Source organism: Nerophis ophidion, linkage group LG02, assembly GCF_033978795.1.
Source record: "Nerophis ophidion isolate RoL-2023_Sa linkage group LG02, RoL_Noph_v1.0, whole genome shotgun sequence".
In the NCBI taxonomy this organism is placed as follows: domain Eukaryota; kingdom Metazoa; phylum Chordata; class Actinopteri; order Syngnathiformes; family Syngnathidae; genus Nerophis; species Nerophis ophidion.
This window is the reverse complement of record NC_084612.1, coordinates 66,390,928-66,416,406: the sequence shown is the minus strand read 5'-3', so window position 1 is coordinate 66,416,406 and position 25,479 is coordinate 66,390,928. Positions and strand designations below refer to the sequence as shown.

At 40.1% G+C, this 25,479-nt stretch overlaps 1 protein-coding gene across 2 annotated transcripts in view; it reads right to left on the bottom strand.

Moving 5' to 3' along the window:
- LOC133544091 (guanine nucleotide-binding protein G(s) subunit alpha) overlaps nt 1-25,033 on the bottom strand; it is a 120,623-nt gene extending 95,590 nt beyond the window's left edge. The window contains exons 1-2 of one of the 2 annotated variants that reach the window (XM_061889142.1): nt 23,886-25,033; nt 4,361-4,433 (exon numbers count right to left, since the gene is read on the bottom strand). In XM_061889142.1, the coding sequence (XP_061745126.1) occupies nt 4,361-4,433; nt 23,886-24,024 (212 nt within the window). In that variant the 5' untranslated portion in view covers nt 24,025-25,033. The remainder of the gene's footprint in view (nt 1-4,360; nt 4,434-23,885) is intronic. The other variant, XM_061889151.1, reaches the window with a different exon arrangement.
- Nucleotides 25,034-25,479: the final 446 nt, after the last annotated feature.

The following is a 25,479-nucleotide window of genomic DNA, read 5'->3' as shown; positions in this document are numbered from 1 at the left end:
TAGAAATGGCAACATCGGAGGAAGAATGTTCCATAACAAGAAGATAAAGAAAAATAAGAAGATTATCAACTACGGTGTTGGCACAGACTACAAAGGCGGACACGTGCAATTTTTCAGGATTTATGCAGATCCCAAATACAGATCAGCAGGTACCAAAAAGTAAAAAAAAAGGTTGATTTTGCATAATACTGGTAAACAAAATGGCAGATAATATGTCTTACCTTTTACACACGCCATAATAATACTCGTATGTTGAAACACAGTACAATCCATCAAGCGGCGCAGCTTCATAGCTTACCAAAGTCGTACTAAACCATGTTGATATATTTTTGAGCGCCGTGTGTAGTTCTATATTTTCAATGGAACATATAAAATGTTGGTGTTTATTACTTGAGTCGTATTGCAGTCTACACGTATCTCTTGTGTGTGAGACTGCCATCATAGTGCAGTCTACACATATCTCTTATGGTTGACTGCCATCTACTGGTCACACTTACCATTACACCATGTACCACATAAAATTGCTTCGTGGTTGGTAAGCAAAACCAGAACTACTCCGTACATTAACGCAATGGGTTATAAGGCGCACTGTCGAGTTTTGAAAAAATAAATAAAAAATTTAAGTACGCCTTATAATCTGGGAAATACTGTACTTTCAACGTTTTGTATTTCCCATTTAAGTATTATCTTGAAATTGCGACGAGCTTGCGACTTGTCCAGGGTGTACCCTGCTTTCCACCAGAATGCAGCTGAGATAAGCTCCTGCACCGCCCGCGACCGGGGACAAGCGGTAGAAAATGGATGTATGGATGTTTGTATTTCATCTTGTTTCGGATTTCTTTTATCAAAGGCAACAATCATAAATAGCACATAAAGTACAAAACATTGACATTTGTAGTTATATTTTGGTAAAGATGTACACCTGACATCCACTGGAATGATACCAAGTACAGGAGCGTATTTAGTTGATACTACTATCATTACATCGATATTTTTTTCTTTTTCCGTTTAAAAAAAATTGATGTTTATAAACTCAGTAAATATGTCGCTGGCTACATGAGGACTTTAAATATGACAAATTTAATGTACATTAGCATGTCGTATTAATTTAACCGGACTACGTATAGTGCTATATTTCAAATAGGGAGACAGACATAATAATATCACATCGCCTGTATATTCATAGCTGTATGGACTGAATGGCATTAGAAGAGAAAACTAATAAACTAATGTGTCAGACTCTACCTTATTCATGTACGTATGGTTGTATGCTAAAATTATCCGCTGCTGCCAGTTTTAATAAGAAGTAGCGTAAAGTTATAATTTATGATACTTGTCGGTATACATGCCGCTAAAACTACAACATGGCTGAATGAGTAGAGAGGGGAATGAGGCCTGTATTGCCTTTCAAAATGACTCATTTTCAGGGACACTCAGAAAGCGGCTAATAAAACGTATGCAAATTGTGGACCATGGCGCCATCATGACATGTGTTGAAGAGCACAAGGAAGTGTTTAAGATGCAGATTGAAGATCATAATATGACCCCTTTTAAATGTCAACGTGACAAGCCTGCTTGTTACCTTAAAAGAAGATAACATTGTGCTGGCTTTTTCATGAAGATGCGACGTTACACAATCATAATAACAGCGTTTCCTGTACAGTCGTCCCTTCCAGACAATAAGTGAGTTTTCTCAAAATAGGAATTCTTATTCATAAATAGAATATTTCTATTCATAAATAGAATATTTCTATAGTTGGAGCATAAAAAACTGTTTGGCACCTTCCAAATACATTTTAACATTATTAGAGACCTCTCTACATGAAATATCAAGCAAATAACCGCCTTGAAATTGGTTTTACCCAATATAGTAGACATAATAATAGAATAAATAAAATAATACATATCAGACAAAAGTAAGACATTATGTTTGCCAGAGTTAGTTTGTGACGAACCCCAAGATGCAGAGAAGCACGGAGGCATTTTGCAGGGAAACGTGATTTAATCTAAAACACTAAGAGAAAAAACAAACAAAGGGTACAAACAAAAGGCACGCACGTGGGCGGATAACAAAAAAAAGGGCTAGCATGGGAACTAGAAAATAAACGGAGCTTAGCATGGAAACTAGCAAAAACAAAAGGCTTAGCATGGAGGATAGCATAAACACAACAGGGAACAGAAGTCGTTACGTGTTGTACAAAGACAAAATAGGAAGCAGGGAACCAAAAAACAGTAAGCTACAAACATCTAACGAATTATAGCTTACCGCTACACTGCAACGACACGACACGACAGGAGCGACAATACCATACAGGAGCGACATGCAATACGTGACAATAATCCAGCACTGACTGGAGGAACAAAGCAGGTAAAATAGGAGCGGGCTGATTGACAGTCCAGGTGTGGCCAGGTGCCAATCAGCCGCAGCTGAGGACAAACAGCGCACAGGGGGAAAAAACAGGAAACAGACAAAATAAGAGCGCTGACAAGGAACTAAGGACAGAAAATACTACACACACAGGAAAAACTAAAACACAAACAAACTGTCAGGGGTAAGCATGACAATGTTAGTGTTGTCCCGATACCAATACTCTGGTACCGGTACCACGTTTATAAGCATTAGCTTACTGCTATTGATGCTTATAAATAGGCCTATAATAACAATATTAATCCAATCCAGCACAAAAACAATAAAAGTTTGAAAGAGTGGTGCAGAATAGTTAAAATATACATTTAGAAATGTTTTTTTTACAAAGTGGTGACACTCGCCCCACACTTGTTTGTGAATGACTGAGCATTTCATGGAAGTAGCTATTATACCCATTCATGGCACCCACCTGTTCCCAGTTAGCCTGTTCACCTGTAGGATGTTCCAAATAAGCGTTTGATGAGCATTCCTCAACGTTGTCAGTCTTTTTTGCCCCATGTGCCAGCTTTTTTGAAACATGTTGCAGGCATCAAATTCCAAATGGGCTAATATTTGGAAAAAATAACCGAGTTTCTCAGTTCGAGCGTTAAGTATCTTGTCTTTGCAGTCTATTCAATTGAACATATTGTAGGTTGAAAAGGATTTGCACATCATTGTATTTTGTTTTTATTTACCTACTCAGTGGCCTAGCGGTGAGAATGTCCGCCCTGAGATCGGTAGGTTGGGATTTCAAACCCCGGTCGAGTCATACCAAAGACTATAAAAAAAATGGGACCCATTACCTCCCTGCTTGGCACTCAGCATCAAGGGTTGGAATTGGGGGTTAAATCACCATGAAAATGATTCCCGGGCGCGGCACCACTGCTGCCCACTGCTCCCCTCACTTCCCAGGGGGTGATCCAGGGGATGGGTCAAATACAAAGGACAAATTTCACCACACCTAGTGTGTGTGTGACAATCATTGGTACTTTAACTTTAACCATTTACACAACATGCCAACGTCACTGGTTTTGGGTTTGTACATTTTATCATTCTTGTGGTACTTATTGGGATAAATATGCGACCTCGGGTACTAATATTTGTGCCATCTGATTTGTTCTGGTAGGTCAAAGTTTCCTGAGTCCTTGAATTACATGTAAATGTATCATTGCCTATTATGCAAATCAAACAATGACATCATCACATCACGCAGACCCCCACAAAAACATTACAGTAATGTCGGAAACACGGAATAATTAGCTGTAAACATATAGTACATCAAATGTAGTATATATTCTGTAATTTCTAAGCAAAATCTTAATGGAAAAATAATAAATACCTGGGATTTCACCTCAGTGATTTGATTGTTTTCTTTTTAAAAGTGAGACAAAAATCAATAGGTCTATATAATAAAAGCAATATAATTCATGTGAATTACAAAAACAAGTTAATATTACCAAGCAAATGTCACCGTAAATTATGTGATAGTTTTATTGTAATTTGGTTTTATTACACGCTTGTTAACTTCTATTTAAACTTGATAAACACTCTCAAATATTTCTTCACACAATTTGAGCCTGTCACTAATTACCATTTAATGAAACATCGCATTATTTTAATCCGAAAAAAAAAGTGTGTCGCCTTTGCTCATGATTGATTTAGCATCACTTGACATCTTGACAGATTTACAGACCAATCCGATAAGAAAATTAATGTGAAATGTTATCACACCTCAAATATTTGCTTTTAAATGTCACAGTGCTTCAGCTCGGCAGTCATGTGATTTGCTGATGACGTCACGTGAAAGGTTAAAGTCGTGTTACAAAATTTCCCTTCGCTGACAAATCCCTTCAGTTGTTGATAAAGTCCTAAAAGCTCTGTGCATCATTCCCGGAAAATCAGCTGCGAGGCACGCGGGGGACATCAAAACACAACGTTGGAATTGCAACTCACTCTGCGTTGAAGCCATTGACGTGCAATATTCGCATCTGCTTGACTATCGTGCTTTTCCCGGATTCGCCAGCCCCTGAAAAACACAAGATGGGAGAAGTTGAGAGCAGAAAGACTTAAGGGGTCATCAGGAGGCTTGCAGACAGTACCGTATTTTTCGGACTATAAGTCGCAGTTTTTTTCCTAGTTTGGCCAGGGGTGCGACTTATACTCAGGAGCGACTTATGTGTGAAATTATTAACACATTACCGTAAAATATCAAATAATATTATTTAGCTCATTCACCTAAGAGACTAGACGTAGAAGATTTAATGAGATTTAGCGATCAGGAGTGACTGATTGTTTGGTAAACGTATACCATGTTCTAAATCAGGGGTGCCCATTACGTCGATCGCGGCGGGCGTGTTAGTCGATCGCCAGCCAGGCATTTAAAAAAAATAGACCTAAAAATTAGCGATCATCAATCTTCACCAAGACGTCACTTTCGTCACTTGATTGACATTCACGACACCTGAGGGTTTTGTGAGATGACACTGGCTCATTATTAAGAAACAAGAAACACTTTTTATTTCAACACATTCGCGCCGTACCTGCTGTCAAAACTCTAAAGACAGACTGCACAGTTCCTATAGCTTCACAATAAAAGCGCTGCTTCATCTTGCTTGCGCTAACAAAATAAGAGTCTCAAAAAGCTGGCGTGCACAAGCGAGCAAGCTACGGAGCTAATGGATTTCTTCCATCCATCTTCCGCTTATCCGAGGTCGGGTGGCGAGGGCAGCAGCCTAAGCAGGGAAGCCCAGACTTCCCTTTCCCCAGCCACTTCGTCTAGATCTTCCCGGGGGATCCCGAGGCGTTCCCAGGCCAGCCGGGAGATATAGTCTTCCCAACTTGTCCTGGGTCTTCCCCGTGGCCTCCTAGCGGTTGGACGTGCCCTAAACACCTCCCTAGGGAGGCGTTCGGGTGGCATCCTGACCAGATGCCCGAGCCACCTCATCTGGCTCCTCTCGATGTGGAGGAGCAGCGGCTTTACTTTGAGCTCCTACCGGATGGCAGAGCTTCTCACCCTATCTCTAAGGGAGAGCCCCGCCACCCGGCGTAGGAAACTCATTTCGGCCACTTGTACCCGTGATCTTATCCTTTCGGTCATGACCCAAAGCTCATGACCATAGGTGAGGATGGGAACGTAGATCGACCGGTAAATTGAGAGCTTTGCCTTCCGGCTCAGCTCCTTCTTCACCACAGCGGATCGATACAACGTCCACATTACTCAAGACGCCGCACCGATCCGCCTGTCGATCTCACGATCCACTCTTCCCCCACTCGTGAACAAGACTCCTAGGTACTTGAACTCCTCCACTTGGGGCAGGGTCTCCTCCCCAACCCGGAGATGGCACTCCACCCTTTTCCGGGAGAGAACCATGGACTCGGACTTGGAGGTGCTGGTTGTCATTCCGGTCGCTTCACACTCGGCTGCGAACCGATTCAGTGAGAGCTGAAGATCCCGGCCAGATGAAGCCATCAGGACCACATCATCTGCAAAAAGCAGAGACCTAATCCTGCGGTCACCAAACCCGGAACCCCTCAACGCCTTGACTGCGCCTAGAAATTCTGTCCATAAAAGTTATGAACAGAATCGGTGACAAAGGACAGCCTTGGCGGAGTCCAACCCTCACTGGAAATGTTTCCGACTTACTGCCAGCAATGCGGACCAAGCTCTGCCACAATAAGACAGTCCTTTACCCCATACTCTCTGAGCACTCCCCACAGAACTTCCCGAGGGACACGGTCGAATGCCTTCTCCAAGTCCACAAAGCACATGTAGGTAGACTGGTTGGGCAAACTCCCATGCACCCTCAAAAACCCTGCCGAGTATAGAGCTGGTCCACAGTTCCACGACCAGGACGAATGGATTTCTAATGGATTTCTTGTAAAGTGTATATAAACGAGTATGGAAGCTGGACAAATAAGATGCCAAAAACCAACCACTTTCATGTGGTATTGGACAGAAAGGTGGACTTTTGTTCTCCTCCATTTGAAAATGCCGACGTTATCCGCACTTCTGTCTGATTCCAATCAATGCAAGTCATCCGAATCAGGTAATACTCTAACTTACGTATATTTTTTGTCTTTATGAAAGAAAGGAATCTGTATGTGTTAAACATTATTGCATTATCATTAAACACCTTTAATCTGTTAACAAAAATGTATATTTTATAAATAAAAACCAATAAATGATATACCGTATTTCCTTGAATTGCTGCAGGGCATGTAGTATGCGCCTGCCTTGAATTACTGCCGGGTCAAACTCGCTTCCCGAAATAATTAGCGCATGCTTAGTATTACCGCCTGGTCAAATTCGTGACGTCACGAGTGACACTTCCCCTGGCATCATTTTCAAAATAGAGGAGGCTGATTTCAATACCGGTAATTTGAAATCGCATAAAGGGAAGAAGATTAAGAGCTATTCAGTAGGATTTAAGGTCCAAGATTACATCACACTCAATTTTTTACTGCATACCTTTGGTAAGTGGCGGAGTGAGAAGAGGTTTTAAAATAATTAGCGCATGCTTATTTTTACCGCATGCCTTTGGTAAGCGCAGGATTGAAAATAGGTTTTAAATTAATTAGCGCCCCGGCGGCAATTCAAGGAAATACGGTATATGAATGAGGTAGTTCCCCTCGACTTGGTCAATTAAAAAGTAGCTCGCCTGCAGAAGAAGTGCGGGAACCCCTGTTCTATATGTTATAGTTATTTGAATGACTCTTCCCATAATATGTTACGTTAACATACCAGGCACCTTCTCAGTTGGTTATTTATGCCTCATATAACGTACACTTATTCAGCCTGTTGTTCACTATTCTTTATCTATTTTTAAATTGCCTTTCAAATGTCTATTCTTGGTGTTGGATTTTATCAATAAATTTCCCCCAAAAATGCGACTTATTATGCATTTTAAGCAGGTGCGACTTATACTCAAGTGCGACTTATACTCCGAAAAATACGGTATTTAGAGCCAAAACGTTCACACGCCAACGAAAATTTGATACAAACGTTGCATGTAACGCCAAAAAGTGGTCTGGCATGGGTGCTACAATATGCTAGTGTCATTTCTACCGGCTTGTACAAACACAGGACAAAAAGCCCCTATAATGGCTACATTCTTGTCGCTTAATCAAAGTGAAACATCTAAGACATATAACCTGTTTGGATAACACTGTACCACATTCATTTAGCAAATACATTTGGTATGCATCGTAACACTGATCTGAATTCCCACATGGCACGCACAAGAGTGTCACGCATTTAATCGCTAATCTGGTACAAGCGGTGACGAAGGCAAAGTATTCGCCGTGAAGGTCATGGCTAGAATTAGCGATAGATTTGTTGGGTAACACTTACTCAGGTGAAATACGAATTTTTCCCGTCACTATTTGCAGAGCCCGGTGGCTGTTTTATAAGTCATAATGTAGAAATAAAATAAAAAAAAAACAGCAAAGAATCTAGGCCCAAAAAACAACAACAGAACATAGAAATATTTGAAGAAATCTGTTAATTTTCAATTTTGTTCTTTTCTTTTTCAGTGTATCCAAGTGGACTTTGCGCATGAAATATTGGAACAACAACCTTGGTCAACCAAGGAAAATACATTTTGCATGGAGGCTTTTCTTTCTCCATACATACCGTATTTTTCGGAGTATAAGTCGCTCCGGAGTATAAGTCGCACTTGCCGAAAATGCATAATAAAGAAGGAAAAAAACATATATAAGTCGCACTGGAGAATAAGTCACATTTTTGGGGGAAATTAATTTGATAAAACCCAACACCATGAATAGACATTTGAAAGGCAATTTAAAAATAAATAAAGAAAGTGAACAACAGGCTGAATAAGTGTACGTTATACGACGCATAAATAACCAACTGAGAAGGTGCCTGGTATGTAAACGCAACATATTATGATAAGAGTCATTCAAATAACTATAACATATAGAACATGCTATACGTTTACCAAACAATCTGTCACTCCTAATCGATAAATCCCATGAAACCTTATACGTCTAGTCTCTTACGTGAATGAGCTAAATAATATTATTCGATATTTTACGGTAATGTGTTAATAATTTCACACATAAGTCGCTCTTGATTTTAAGTCGCACCCTCGGCCAAACTATGAAAAAAAATGTGACTTATAGTCCGAAAAATACGGTAAATTTTTTGGAGAAGGTTTCAATGAAGTCATGCTCCATCTAAAAGCAGAATTTTCCGCAACACTAATGAATCATATGAGGTACCATACCGCTTCTGAAAAGTACCAAACCGCCACACCCTAAGATCTTTTGTTAAAATAAAGCCAATAATGCATTTTTTTCGGGTCCCCATTATTTAGTAAAGTATCGAAAAGTACCGAAAAGTATCGAAATAATATTGGCATCGGGACAACACTAGTCACTAAAAGATCATGCAAAAGTGCAGATTACAACCATTGAAATACTTTGTATAGTTGAAGACTTGCGGTCATTAGAAAAAAATACTGCACATCATAATGGCAGCTACACTTTCCATCTTAAAGATCTAAAAAAATTATTTGGGAATGTCCGGCGGGCCAGATTGAAAAGCTTAATGGGCTGCATGTGGCTCCCAGGCCTTAATTTGCCCAGGTCTGGTCTACAGCCAACTCAGTAGTTGTCATTGTTACGCAAACTGTTTACGAGTATGCATGATTTTCCACGTCTTTATCAAAAATATAACTATAAATGTCAACATTCTGTTTGCACTGAAAATCTCATATATGATTGCTGCCTTTGGTAAAAGCTTAACTCTTTTAGGTTTTGCTTACAGATGCTTTCTTTTATTTAGACTGACCGAGTCTTTTAATCAATCAATGTTTATTTATATAGCCCCAAATCACAAATGTCTCAAAGGACTGCACAAATCATTACGACTACAACATCCTCGGAAGAACCCACAAAAGGGCAAGGAAAACTCACACCCAGTGGGCAGGGAGAATTCACATCCAGTGGGACGCCAGTGACAATGCTGACTATGAGAAACCTTGGAGAGGACCTCAGATGTGGGCAACCCCCCCCCCTCTAGGGGACCGAAAGCAATGGATGTCGAGCGGGTCTTTTTAAATTTGATTGCAACTTTTATTAGTAGATTGCACAGTACAGTACATATTCCGTACAATTGACCACTAAATGGTAACACCCGAATAAGTTTTTCAACTTGTTTAAGTCGGGGTCCACGTTAATCAATTCATGGTGTTGGTAGAGTTGGTGCTTATTGAAATACTCGGAGCTAACATGCGTTTAAGAAATATAAATAACATCAAGATCATACTTAAATGCGAAATAATAACCGTTAAAAGTATATCAAACAAACCAGGGTTCGGGAAAATTTTTGGTTGAGGGAGCCACGAAAGCCAAATATTTCAAAATATTTTTCCGTGAGAGCCATATAACATTTTTTAATCACTGAATACAACTAAATACGTGCATTTTTAAGTAGGACCAACATTTTAGAGTATAACACGTCTCTTATTCTTTTTAATAACATTGTTATTCTAAAGCTAACCAATAATAGATAAAATACGTCTTAACTTTGATGCGACATCTTGAACAGGTGCGATAGAAAACGGATGGTTGATTAAAATGCATGAGAATGTTTAATAATTTTAACGTTATTTTTAACATTGTGATTACCAGCGGAATTATTAATTATTTATTGTGTGAAGCAATGTCAGCTAAGATTTATCTGAGAGCCAGATGCAGTCATCAAAAGAGCCACATCTGGCTCTAGAGCCATAGGTTCCCTACCCCTGAAATAAACCTTTACCGAAGTGATCAATGCAAACCCGTGCGTTCTTCGACTGTGCTCCGTTGGTCCAAAGTGCGTGCTACTTTTCACGTCGTCGTTTGGTAAAATCTCGCACTCTTCCGCCCTTTTTAATAACCTCTCAAATGACTCTGCAGAAATGTTTATCCTTTTTCGCGATTTGAACGGTTCTTACAGCCAAAAAACAAAACAAGCATAAGGCATTTTTCACTGAGAAAGGCTAAATGGCGCCAGGTAAACTGCAAAAACTGAAATATAAGTAAGATTAAATATCTCAAAAAAGGGTGATATTTGCTTATTTTTTTGTCTGATAAGATAATTCTTCTCACTTCTGCAGATTTTATGTTAGAGTGTTTTACTTGTTTTAAAGGGGAACATTATCACCAGACCTATGTAAGCGTCAATATATACCTTGATGGTGCAGAAAAAAAGACCATATATTTTTTTAACCGATTTCCGAACTCTAAATGGGTGAATTTTGGCGAATTAAACGCCTTTCTGTTTATTGGGCTGGAGGCGATGACGTCAGAATGTGACGTCGCCGAGGTAACACACCCGCCATTTTCATTTTCAACACATTACAAACACCGGGTTTCAGCTCCGTTATTTTCCGTTTTTTTGACTATTTTTTGGAACCTTGGAGACATCATGCTTCGACGGTGTGTTGTCGGAGGGTGTAACAACACTAACAGGGAGGGATTCAAGTTGCACCACTGGCCCGAAGATGCCAAAGTGTCTGCCGCCAGACCCCCATTGAATGTGCTGGAGTGTCTCCACATTTTACCGGCGATGCTAAGGCAGACATGGCACAGAGATGTATGGATAACCTGCAGATGCATTTGCAACGATAGTCAACGAAATCACAAAGGTGAGTTTTGTTGATGTGGACTGCCAGCTAATCGATGCTAACATGCTACGCTAATCGATGCTAACATGCTATTTACTGGCGGTGCTAAAGCAGACATGGCACAGAGATGTATGGATAACCTGCAGATGCATTTGCAACTATATTACGTTTCCTTCCACCCACATTTAATGCGAAAAAACACTTTCCAATCGACCGATTTAAGTTTCTCCAGTGTCAAAAGACGCGAAAGTCCTGATCGTTTGGTCCGCACATTTTACTGGCGATGCTAACGCAGCTATTCGGCCATGCTATGGCTATGAATAGCGTCAGTTTCTTCTTCAATACTTCCATACTCCAACCATCTGTTTCAATACATGCGTAATCTGTTGAATCACTTAAGTCGCTGAAATCCGAGTTTGAATCCGAGCTAATGTCGCCATATCTTGCTGTGGTATTCCCATTGTTTGTTTACATTGGCAGCACTTTATGACGTCACAGGGAAATGGATAGTGGTTTCGAAGATACCGAAAATAAGGCACTTTAAAGCTTTATTTAGGGATATTCCGAGACCGGTAAAATTTTGAAAAAAAACTTCAAAAAATACAACAAGCCACTGGGAACTGATTTTTATTGTTTTTAACCCTTTTGAAATTGTGATAATGTTCCCCTTTAAGAGTTTTGGTCCTAAATTATCTCAGTAAGATATTACAGCTTGTTGCTGAAATTTTATGACCTATATTGAGTAAAACATGCTTGAAACTAGAATATCAACTGTTGCAAAGCTGTGTCGTCAACACTCACATGTATAAAATTACATTTTTAAAGTAATCATTTCTTATTTCAAGCATGACAAAAAAAAATCATGATGCCGAGCACATATCATTATGTCAAGATAATGCCACTGGCATTTACTTAATTTAAGAATATTTTTCAACATATTGAGCAAAAAGGTCTCATTTTTTTATCTACCAAGAAAAGTGCACTTGTTATAAGTGAGAATATACTTATTTTAAGGTATGTTTGGGTTCATTGAGGTTAGCTAATTTTACTTGTTTTGGAAAGTGAAGACAAGCCAAATTTTCTTGTTCGATTGGCAGATAATTTTGTTTAGTTCAAATAAAATACCCCTAATTTGTGTATTTTTTTATGTTGTTTTTGAACACTGACTTTTTGCAGCGTACTCATAGAGAACAGACGCTGGCTTGACCACCGCAAATATTTAATGAGCCAGACGTGAGCCGGAGACGTGACGTCATGTAAATCCAAGCAATTGTGAGATGACGGCATTTAGACCGTCATCTGCTGGCATAAAACAAACAAATCCTTTCTTGCAGTCTGGGTTTGGAGTTTGTAATAGGACTAAATATTTGCGCCATTAAAAAAAACGCAAAATAAGGAGTTAGAGCAGATGTTTCCAACCTCTGTAATAAGCCTCATGAGGATTTAGTAAATAAAAAATACCAACTTTGTCATTTTGTTTACAAAATCCGCAAACCATTTTTTTTTTAAAATGGCCTCTTTGGTCCGTGTGTCCTTCACAAACTACTAGGGGTGTAACGGTACACAAACATTTCGGTTCGGTACGTACCTCGGTTTAGAGGTCACGGTTCGGTTCATTTTCGGCACAGTAAGAAAACAACATATTTATCCATTTTTTGGTTATTTATTTACCAGATTTGTAAACAATGGCTTTATCCTTTTAACATTGGGATCACTATAATAATTCTGCCCACGTTAATCCACATTAAACTTCCTCAAATGGTTGCTCAGATTAAATAAAATGACAAAACTTTTCTTCTACATATAAAAAGTATTATGTAAATGTTATATTTTTGTCAACATGTGATAGCAGGGACCCTGCCATTCAGAACTAGGCTGCTACATTACTGTTGATTCATGTAACTATTGCTGAAAAAATAATACAATAGCAATAGGAGACACTATTCATCCCTGAACACCATGGAGTTCAAGTGAAATAACAGAGACAGGGCTTTGCTACCCCTGAGACACACACACATACATACACACACACACACACACACACACACACACACAGCAAAATGAGCTAACGTTACGCTAAAAGCTAATTAGCCTTCACCTCAAGCCAGGACTGCGAGCGAGGTGAGTGCAAGTTAAGTTTTTTGGGGGGGGTTTATAATTTGGGGAGAATACGCTGCCGTGTGCTCACCTCCTAAACACCTATCTGCTCGACGCTGAAGCATTTACTACATGCGCTCTGAATAAGCACTGCTGATTCGCTGTTACCGGTCTGAATACGCACTGCTAATTGGCTGTTATCGCTTTGTATGTAACCAATCAGAAGGTTGTGTGGGTGACACAGAGGCAGATGAAGCAAAGCATCTTGTTAAGACTTTAGCTTAGAAACTCTTTCGGCACACCTCTGTACCGAACCGAAACCCCTTTACCGAAATGGTTCAATACAAATACACGTACCGTTACACTCCTCCAAACTATACCTTATTACTAAAATTACTTAACCGTCATTGAAACCACAGATTTAAACTCAAACAGTCTTGATGCCAACCGGGTCTACTGTGGAAGTAAGATGCACTTCCGTTCTGCGGTTTAGGTTGAAAGGTGGTCAATTCTGGGATCAGTTTCAGATTAAGGCTAAACGACAAAGTCGTTAGCCGACTAATCCCTTAAAAGTACAAAAACTGGTTACTTTTTTGCACTTATACTCCCACTAGAATAGCAAGACTGCATCCTGGGTCTCAAGTCAAATGTCACGAACAAGTGTTTTCTCAAATCTTCCAAAAGGTAATATCATGGATGAAACCCAGGAGCACTGTGATGTTTTTATGGACCGGCTGCAATAGAAAAAAACTTGCCAAAGAGCCTCCTCATGAAAGGAACAAACTGCTGTTTTTAAGGATCTATTGGAAAATATTCCAGTCGAAGACCTTCTAAATCAGGGTCTCTCAACCTTTTTACCCTACAACAGGGGGGCCTGGGGCCCACTCAAATATTTACAATTAATTAGTCATCCTATTCTTAATTTTAATCATATTTAATATTTATATTTAACCTACTTACAGTTTAATAGGATAAACCTTGTCAAATGATATGAAAACATGTGTTGCCAGGCTGATTAGAAAAATAAGTACTAACCAGTAGGGGTGTAGTGGTGCACAAAAATTTCGGTTCTGTACGTACCTCGGTTTAGAGGTCACGGTTCGGTTAATTTTCGGTACAGTAAGAAAACTACAAAATATACATTTTTTGGTTATTTATTTACCAAATTTGTAAACAATGGCTTTATCCTTTTAACATTGGGAACACTATAATAATTCTGCCCACGTTAAACTGCCTCAAGTTGTTGCTTTGATTAAATAAAATGAAAAAACCTTTCTTCTAAATATAAAAAGTGCAACATTAAACAGTTTCAAGTCAACTCATCAGGCTTAATTTATTACAGCATTTGGGAAGCCTGTAGTGGACTTTTATTATGTATATGTTGTATTTTTATCAACATGTGATAGCAGGGACCCTGCCATTCAAAACTAGGCTGCTACATTACTAATGATTCATGTAACTATAGCTGAAAAAATAGTACAATTGCAATAGGAGAGACTATTCATCCCTAAACACAATGGAGTTAAATGAAATAACAGAGACAGGCCTTTGCTGCCCCTAAAACACGCACACACACACACATGCACACACACAGCAAAATGAGCTAACGTTACGCTAAAAGCTAATTAGCCATCACCTCAAGCCTATACTGTGAGCTAGCTGAGCTGCAGTTTAAGTTTCTAGAAGGTCAACGGGCTCATAGTGATGTTAGTAATAGTTGTGACTGGGAAGTGTTTAGTATATTTTGGGTACGTGCGCTGCTCACCTGCTAAACGAATAGAGCCACAGAGGCAGAAAGCAGAGCAGCTTGTGAAGACTTCTGCTTCTAAAATCGTTCGGTACGCCCGCGTGCCGAACCGAAACCCCCGTACCGAAACGGTTCAATACAAATACACGTACCGTTACACCCCTACTAACCAGATATACTGTACTGCAGTGTTTTTCAACCTTTTTTTGAGCCAAGGCACATTTTTTGAGTTGAAAAAATCCGGAGGCACACCAACAGCAGAAATCCTTAAAAAACAAAACTCAGTTGACAGTAAAAAGTTGTTGTGTTGGATATGACTTTAAACCATAACCAAGCATGCATCACTATAGCTCTTGTCTCAGAGTAGGTGTACTGTCGCCACCTGTCACATCACACCCTGACTTATTTAAAAAAATGTTGCTGTTTTTTGTGTGTAGTGGTTTAGTTCTTGTCTTGCGCTCCTATTTTGGTGTTTTTTTCTTTTTTTTGTTGTATTTTCCTGAAGCAGTTTCATGTCTTTCTTTGAGCAATATTTCCCGCATCTGCTTTGTTTTAGAGATCAAGAATATTTCAGTTGTTTTTTATCCATCTTTGTGTGGACATTGTTTATTGTCTTGTCATATTCCAATGTACTTTGTGGACGCCGTCTCTGCTCCACACGCTGTAAGTCTTTGCTGTCGTCCAGCATTCTGTTTTTGTTTGCTTAGTAGCCAGTTCAGTTTTAGTTTCGTTCTGCATAGACTTCCCGGAGCGTCAATGCCTTTTTTTAGGGGCACTCATTTGTTTATTTTTGGTTTAAGCATTAGACATCTTTTTACCTGCAAGTTTCCGACATCTACAAAGTAATTAGCTAACGGCTGCCACCTACTGATATGGAAGAGTATAACACAGTTACTCTGCCGAGCTCTAGACAGCATCGACACTCAACAACAACGCATAAATTTGCAGACTATAATTAATGGTTTGCAAAAAATCTTTTTAACCCAAATAGGTGAAATTAGATCATCTCCCATGGCACACCAGACTGTATCTCATTGTGCCGCGGCACAGTGGTTGTAAAACACTGCTATACTGCCAAAGTAGGGGCTTATAAATAACTGACAATTCTCCTTTACATTGTGCTAAAATAAATAAACTAAATTAATAGTGAATATGTTTATCTAAATTAAAGTGCAAATAAAAATAAAGCTTCACCACTTTAGTCATAATTGTTGCGCTTAAAAAACTTTTCTGTGATTTCAGCTGCAGTGTTTTTTGTTTGATATTGTCATTACTGCCACAAGTGATGGACAATTGTTATGCAACTGAGCAATGCTGCAGCCAAAACTGATGACAGCTGAGAAATAGATATTTTTTGGCAGCCCAACATTGGTTAACAAACACTGCTCGAAATGACAAAAGCACAGTTTTTAGAATCTACTTTAAAAAAATCTAGTCAAAGATATTCTACATGTAGGAACATTTTGCTATTTTTTTGGTACCTACTACAAAAAAATGCTGTCAAAGATCCTCTACATGACAGAAACATTCTGCGTTTTTGGGTGATATAAGACAAACAATATGAGTAAAAGTGCCTGTATATTACAGGAGGACTCTCCTACAAAAATTCTAGTCAAAGATCCTCTGTATAACGGAAAAGTTGTGCTATTTTCAAGGCCTGGCAGCATAAACAGTCAAAGATCCTCTCCAAGCCACGAGTGCTCCGGTGTTTTCAAGGACGGACTGCATTAACATTAGTTAAAGATCCTCCATTTGACAGAAGCGCTCTGTTGTTTGGCAGCAACAATGGAAATTAAAGTTGTCCAAGTGCCCCATGAAACAGGAGCACTCTGCTGTTTTTAAGGATCGACTGTCAAAATGCAAGTCAGAGATCTATCTACAATACAGGAGTGTTCGTTTTTCTTTTCTTTTTTTTTTTTAACAACAAAAATGTTATTTAAAGTTTCTCTCTACAAGACAGGAGAACTTTGCTGTTTTTAAGGATCTATTGTCAAAATGCAAGCAAAACTCTACAGTACTGGACAGTATATGACAGGAGCACACTGCTGTTTTTTTTTTTTTTACCTTTACATTACTAGTCAAAGCTCCTCATAACACAAGTGCTCTGCTCTTTTTACGGACCAACTGCATCGATCAAAGTTACAAAGCATTGAGATAACAAAAACGCTTTGCTGTTTTCAAAAACATGCAGGAAAAAATTTTGATCAAATAATAATGCTGTTTTTAAGGACCGACTGCAAGAGCCTGAGTTAAATTACCCTGAAATGACAAAAACTGTTTAAAATAAATTGCAGTACAAATGTTGATCAAAGTTTCTCCTTAAGACAGGAGCACTTTGCTGTTTTTAAGGATCTACTGTCAAAAGTGCAAGTACAACTCTACAGTATATGACAGGAATACAGAGCTGTTTTTAGAGGTGTACTGCAAAAATGCAGTACTAACAAAGCTCTGCTGTTTTTTAAAAACAACTGCATGAAGAAATGACAAATATTCTGCTGTTTTTAAAAACATACAACATAAAAGTTGATCAAAGTTTCTCGACAAGAGAGGAGCACACAGAAAAAAAATCAACAATATACGACACGAATGTGACGCTGTTTTTAGAGATCTACTGCAAACATACAGTACTAATCAAAGATCTTCTATAGAACAGTGCTGTTTTTAAAACAATTGCATGAAGCCAAGGTAAATAGCCTAGAGATGACAAATATTCTGCTGTTTTTAAATAAATACAACAGAAAAATGTATCAAAGTTTCTCGACAAGACAACAGCAGTTTGCTGTTTTTAAGAATCTACTGTCAAAGTGTAAGTAAAAACTTTGCTGTTTTTAGGGCGCTCCTGCAAACATACAGTCAAAGATCTTTTATCATTTAGGTGTTTTAAGGACCGATACTGAGTTAAATTGCCTCTAAATGACAAAAACACTGCTTTTTAAAAAAAAAAATGTGCAGTAATAATTTACGGACGAAGAATCTACTGTCAAAATGCAAGTAAAAACTCAATGGGAGCCTTGCTGTTTTTAGGGTTCTCCTGCAAACATACAGTCAAATATATTTTATCCTTTAGGTGTTTTTAAGGACCGATACTGAGTTAAATTGCCTCCGAATGACAAAAACGCTCTGCTGTTTAAAAAAAAAAAGTGCAGTAATAATGTTGATCGAAGAATCTACTGTCAAAATGCAAGTAAAAATTCAATGGGAGCCTTGCTGTTTTTAGGGCTCTTGTGCAAACATACAGTCAAATATATTTTATCTTTTAAGTGTTTTTAAGGATCGATCCCAAGTTAAATTGCCTCCGAATGACAAATGCCGATTAACGTTCTTAGATAAGTTTGGCTGTTTTTAAGGATCTACTTAATCGAAGATTGTCTAAATGATGTTTAGGTTAGCGAGGTGTCCAAACCTGGGATCAGTTTCAGATTAAGGCCTGAGTAGGACAGCTGCTAGGCTACTAATCCCGTTTGTACTCCCGGTGGATTAACGGGCATGAAGGATCAAGACCTCGGTGAAGGCCCGCAGACCCATGTCCCGATCCTGGACCCTGGACGAGTAGCCATGAGGCTAGGAAGCGGTCCACTGCATACAAACATACAGTACTAGTCTAAGCTCTGCTGCTTTTAAGGGTCTACTGTCAAAATGCAAGTAAAAAATCAACAATATACGACACGTATGCGCTGCTGTTTTTAGAGATATACTGCAAACATACAGTACTTGTCAAAGATATTCTATAGAACACTCTGCTGTTGTTGTTTTTTAAATTGCATGAAGCAAAGGTAAATAGCCTCGAGATGACCAACATTCTGCTGTTTTTAAATAAATACAACATAAAAGTTGATCAAAGGTTTCTTGACAAGACAACAGCACTTTTCTGTTTTTAAGAATCTACTGTCAAAGAGCAAGTGAAAACTTTGCTGTTTTTAGAGCTCTCCTTCAAACATCTTTTATTCTTTAGCTGTTTTCAAGGACCGATCCCGAGTTAAATTGCTCTAAATGACAAAAATGCTCTGCTGTTTTAAAAAAAAATGGGAACCTTGCTGTTTTTAGGGCTTTCCTGCAAACATACAGTCAAATATCTTTTATCATTTAGATGTTTTTAAGGACCGATCCCGAGTTAAATTGCCTCTGAATGACAAATGCCGATTAACGTTCTTAGATAAGCTTGGTTGTTTTTAAGGATCTACTTAGTCGAAGATTGTCTAAATGATGTTTAGGTTAACAAAGTGTCCAAATCTGGGATCAGTTTCAGATTAAGGCCTGAGAAGGACAGCTGCTAGGCAACTAATCCCCCAAAGTAACCTCCTTAATTTGCGTTTGTACTCCCAGCCGATTAGCGGGCATGAAGGATCAAGACCTTGGTGAAGGTCCACGGGCCCGAGTCACAATCCCGGACCCTGGACGAGTAGCCATGAAGCTAGGAAGCGGTCTTTTAAGTTTTTTAAGAATCTTTTGTCAAAATGCGAGTAAAAACTCAATAGGAGCCTTGCTGTTTTTAGGGCTCTCCTGGAAACATACAGTCAACGATCTTTATCCTTTAGGTGTTTTTAAGGACCGATCCAGAGTTAAATTGCCTCCGAATGACAAAAACGCTCTGCTGTTTTTAAAGCTTTAAAATAACGATCAATGTTCTTAGATAAGCATGGCTGTTTTTAAGGATCTACTTAGTCGAAGATTGTCTAAATGATGTTTAGGTAAGCAAGGTGTTCAAATCTGGGATCAGTTTCAGATTAAGGCCTGAGTAGGACAGCTGCTAGGCTACTAATCCCATAAAGTAACCTCCTTAATTTGCGTTTGTACTCCCGGTGGATTAGCGGACATGAAGGATCAAGACCTCGGGGAAGGTCCGCAGACCCACGTCCCGATCCTGGACAAGTAGCCATGAGGCTGGGAAACGATCCACTGCATAGAAACATACAGTACTAGTCAAAACTCTGCTGTTTTTAAGGGTCTACTGTCAAAATGCAAGTAAAAAAATCAACAATATACGACACGAATGCGCTGCTGTTTTTAGAAATCTACTGCAAACATACAGTACTTGTCAAAGATATTCTATAGAACACTCTGCTGTTGTTGCTTTTTTTAAATTGCATGAAGCCAAGGTAAAAAGCCAAGGTTACAAACATGATGCGGTTTTTAAATAAATACAACACGAAAGTTGATCAAAGTTTCTCGACAAGACAACAGCAGTTTGCTGTTTTTAAGAATCTACTGTCAAAGTACAAGTAAAAACGTTGCTGTTTTTAGGTCTCTCGTGCAAACATACAGTCAAAGATCTTTTATTCTTTAGGTCTTTTTAAGGATCGATCCCGAGTTAAATTGCCTCCGAATGACAAAAACGCTCTGCTGTTTAAAAAAAATGTGCAGTAATAATGTTGATCGAAGAATCTACTGTGAAAATGCAAGAAAAAACTCAATGGGAGCCTTGCTGTTTTTAGGGCTCTCCTGCACACATACAGTCAAAGATCGTTTAGGGGTTTTTAAAGGACCGATACTGAGTTAAATTGCCTCTGAATGACAAAAACCGTCTGCTGTTTTAAAAAATAAATGTGCGGGAATAATGTTGATCGAAAAATCTACTGTCAAAATGCAAGTAAAAACTCAATGGGAGCCTTGCTGTTTTTAGGGCTCTCCTGCAAACGTACAGTCAAAGATATTTCATCTTTAAATGTTTTTAAGGACCGATCCCGAGTTAAATTGCCTCCGAATGACAAATGCCGATTAACGTTCTTAGATAAACTTGGCTGTTTTTAAGGATCTACTTAGTCAAAGATTGTCTAAATGATGTTTAGGTTAGCAAAGTGTCCAAATCTGGGATCAATTTCATATTAAGGCCTGAGTAGGACAGCTACTAGGCTACTAATCCCGTTTGTACTCCCGGTGGATTAACGGTCATGAAGGATCAAGACCTCGGGGAAGGTCCGCAGACCCACGTCCCGATCCTGGACCCTGGATGAGTAGCCATGAGGCTAGGAAGCGGTCCACTGCATACAAACAAACAGCACTAGTCAAAGCTCTGCTGTTTTTAAGGGTCTACTGTCAAAATGCAAGTAAAAAAATCAACAATATACGACACGAATGCGCTGCTGTTTTTAGAGATCTACTGCAAACATACAGTACTTGTCAAAGATATTCTATAGAACACTCTGCTGTTGTTGTTGTTGTTGTTTTTTAAATTGCATGAAGCAAAGGTAAATAGCCTAGAGATGACCAACATTCTGCTGTTTTTAAATAAACACAACATAAAAGTTAATCAAAGGTTTCTTGACAAGACAACAGCACTTTGCTGTTTTTAAGAATCTACTGTCAAAGAGCAAGTAAAGACTTTGCTGTTTTTAGAGCTCTCCTGCAAACATACAGTCAAACATCTTTTATCCTTTAGCTGTTCTCAAGGACCGATCCGGAGTTAAATTGCCTCTAAATGACAAAAATGCTCTGCTGTTTTAAAAAAAATGGGAGCCTTACTGTTTTTAGGGCTCTCCTGCAAACATACAGTCAAATATCTTTTATTATTTAGTTGTTTTTAAGGACCGATCCAGAGTTAAATTGCCACTGATTGACAAATGCCGATTAACGTTCTTAGATAAGTTTGGCTGTTTTTAAGGATCTACTTAGTCGAAGATTGTCTAAATGATGTTTAGGTTAGCGAGGTGTCCAAATCTGGGATCAGTTTCAGATTAAGGCCTGAGTAGGACAGCTGCTAGGCTACTAATCCCGTTTATACTCCCGGTGGATTAACGGGCATGAAGGATCAAGACCTCGGTGAAGGTCCGCAGACCCACGTCCCGATCCTGGACCCTGGACGAGTAGCCATGAGGCTAGGAAGCGGTCCACTGCATACAAACATACAGTAGTAGTCTAAGCTCTGCTGTTTTTAAAGGTCTACTGTCAAAATGCAAGTAAAAAATCAACAATATACGACACGAATGCACTGCTGTTTTTAGAGATCTACTGCAACCATACAGTACTTGTCAAACATATTCTATAGAACACTCTGCTGTTGTTCTTTTTTTTCCAATTGCATGAAGCCAAAGTAAATGGCCTAGAGATGACAAACATTCTGCTGTTTTCAAATAATCACAACATAAAAGTTAATCAAAAGTTTCTCGACAAGACAACAGCAGTTTGCTGTTTTTAAGAATCTACTGTCAAAGTGCAAGTAAAAACTTAGCTATTTTTAGAGTTCTCGTGCAAACATACAGTCAAACAGCCTTCTTTCATCTCCGTAATATCGCTAAAATTCGCTCCATTTTGTCCACTAAAGACGCCGAGATCATTATCCATGCGTTTGTTACGTCTCGTCTCGATTACTGTAACGTATTATTTTCGGGTCTCCCCATGTCTAGCATTAAAAGATTACAGTTGGTACAAAATGCGGCTGCTAGACTTTTGACAAGAACAAGAAAATTTGATCATATTACGCCTGTACTGGCTCACCTGCACTGGCTTCCTGTGCACTTAAGATGTGACTTTAAGGTTTTACTACTTACGTATAAAATACTACACGGTCTAGCTCCAGCCTATCTTGCCGATTGTATTGTACCGTATGTCCCGGCAAGAAATCTGCGTTCAAAAGACTCCGGCTTATTAGTGATTCCTAGAGCTCAAAAAAAGTCTGCGGGCTATAGAGCGTTTTCCGTTCGGGCTCCAGTACTCTGGAATGCCCTCCCGGTAACAGTTCGAGATGCTACCTCAGTAGAAGCATTTAAGTCTCATCTTAAAACTCATCTGTATACTCTAGCCTTTAAATAGACCTCCTTTTTAGACCAGTTGATCTGCCGCTTCTTTTCTTTCTCCTATGTCCCCCCCTCCCTTGTGGAGGGGGTCCGGTCCGATGACCATGGATGAAGTACTGACTGTCCAGAGTCGAGACCCAGGATGGACCGCTCGTCGGGACCCAGGATGGACCGCTCGCCTGTATCGGTTGGGGACATCTCTACGCTGCTGATCCGCTTGAGATGGTTTCCTGTGGACGGGACTCTCACTGCTGTCTTGGAGCCACTATGGATTGAACTTTCACAGTATCATGTTAGACCCGCTCGACATCCATTGCTTTCGGTCCCCTAGAGGGGGGGGGGGGTTGCCCACATCTGAGGTCCTCTCCAAGGTTTCTCATAGTCAGCATTGTCACTGGCGTCCCACTGAATGTGAATTCTCCCTGCCCACTGGGTGTGAGTTTTCCTTGCCCTTTTGTGGGTTCTTCCGAGGATGTTGTAGTCGTAATGATTTGTGCAGTCCTTTGAGACATTTGTGATTTGGGGCTATATAAATAAACATTGATTGATTGATTGATTGAAAGATCTTTTATTCTTTAGGTGTTTTTAAGGATCGATCCCGAGTTAAATTGCCTCCGAATGACAAAAACGCTCTGCTGTTTAAAAAAAATGTGCAGCAATAATGTTGATCGAAGAATCTACTGTGAAAATGCAAGAAAAAACTCAATGGGAGCCTTGCTGTTTTTAGGGCTCTCCTGCACAAATACAGTCAAAGATCGTTTAGGGGTTTTTAAGGACCGATACTGAGTTAAATTGCCTCTAAATGACAAAAACCGTCTGCCGTTTTAAAAAAAAAAAATGTGCGGGAATAATGTTGATCGAAGAATCTACTGTCAAAATGCAAGTAAAAACTCAATGGGAGCCTTGCTGTTTTTAGGGCTCTCCTGCAAACGTACAGTCAAAGATATTTCATCTTTAAATGTTTTTAAGGACCGATCCCGAGTTAAATTGCCTCCGAATGACAAATGCCGATTAACGTTCTTAGATAAACTTGGCTGTTTTTAAGGATCTACTTAGTCAAAGATTGTCTAAATGATGTTTAGGTTACCAAGGTGTCCAAATCTGGGATCAATTTCAGATTAAGGCCTGAGTAGGACAGCTACTAGGCTACTAATCCCGTTTGTACTCCCGGTGGATTAACGGTCATGAAGGATCAAGACCTCGGGGAAGGTCCGTAGACCCTGGACCCTGGACGAGTAGCCACGAGGCTAGGAAGCGGTCCACTGCATACCCACCTAGCAGTAGTAGCCGGTGCGTGGCCCGGTAAATCTGTTTGTCTTTCTGCAGCTGCTTCTCGATCTTCTTGTTGGCTTCCCTCTGGGCCTTCTCCTCGTTCCGTTGGTCTTCAGTCTTGCTGTTGCCGAGACAGCCCATCTTCCCCCCCCACCCAAAAAAAAAAAAAAAAAAAAAATTCCCAAGAGTGTATAGGTTCAGAAGGTGGTCACTTGGGTGGGCAAAAGGAGGGAGGAAAAAGGGGAAGGGGGATCTAAATTCTTGGACGGGCCCAAGAGTGGAAGACCCGGCTCAGAAGGTGAGGGATGCACATGGAGGTGAGGAAAGCTCCTGGCCCAGCGTGGCTGAATGATGGATGGATGATGGATGGATGACGGATGGATGGATGTGGCTATTTACTGGCAACGAGGACGTCGGGCTGTAAATCCGCAATGAAGTCATCTGCAACCAGGGGATGTGAAATGGACATGGATGAAACCTCCTCTTCGCCTTAATATCCACCGGAGCCCATGTTGGCTACATCCACTTCAAGCTCGACGCTGAAGAAGAAATAAACATTTCCTCAAAATGACACCTTCACTGGAAAACCGTCGATGGACGCTCTCCTTTTTGCCGACAAAATGACAGTTTAAGACCCCCTTAAAAAGGCCCCTTCCCCTCGGTGCTTTTTCCCCCTCGTCATATGCGTGAAAATATCCTCGATGGTGGGTTTTTGTTGTTGTTGTTGTTTTTAGGGGGTTTTTGTTGGTCAGTTCTTGAGGCGGCTGGTGTGTCCTTGAACGCAACTCGACGTCCAGGTGTTGGTGGATGGAGGTCCTCCCGCTACGGTTCCCCTCGTCGTCCCCGGTGGATGGTGCTTACATGTGAGGCGGCAGACATGGAACCCACCGCCGTGTTTTCAAGCCCTCATCCAGAGTAGACGCGGCGGTTGTTGTATTTCGGAACGAGCCGAAGAGGGGGGGTCGGGGGGGAGCCGCGCCTGTTGCCGGGGAAGCGTCGGCCGCACAAACGCAATGTTTCCTTGGCGGCGTGAAGGCGGTGAATGATACCCTTTTTTTCTCGGAGATTTGCACATTGAGATAGATAGCGTTGAAGAAGAGGTGGGGTGGGGCAAACGGCTCTCACGGAACCCTGGGAACGACGGACACGCGGTCAAGTTTTCTGGGTTGCGGAGCTTAATTTCCGGTGTTACCTTTCACAATAAAACGACGGCGTATCGGCCTTTTCCACGCTTTCCAGGTTCTAACCCCAGGGGTCAGCAACCTTTTAGAAACAAAGAGCTACTTATTGGGTACTGATTAATGCGAAGGGCTACCAGTTTGATACACACTTAAATAAATTGCCAGAAATAGCCAATTTGCTCAATTTTCCTTTAACTCTATAGCAGGGTTCGGGAACGGGCTTCACGGTGGAAGAGGGGTTAGTGCGTCTGCCTCACAATACGAAGGTCCTGCAGTCCTGGGTTAAAATCCAGGCTCGGGATCTTTCTGTGTGGAGTTTGCATGTTCTCCCCGTGAATGCGTGGGTTCCCTCCGGGTACTCCGGCTTCCTCCCACTTCCAAAGACATGCACCTGGGGATAGGTTGATTGGCAACA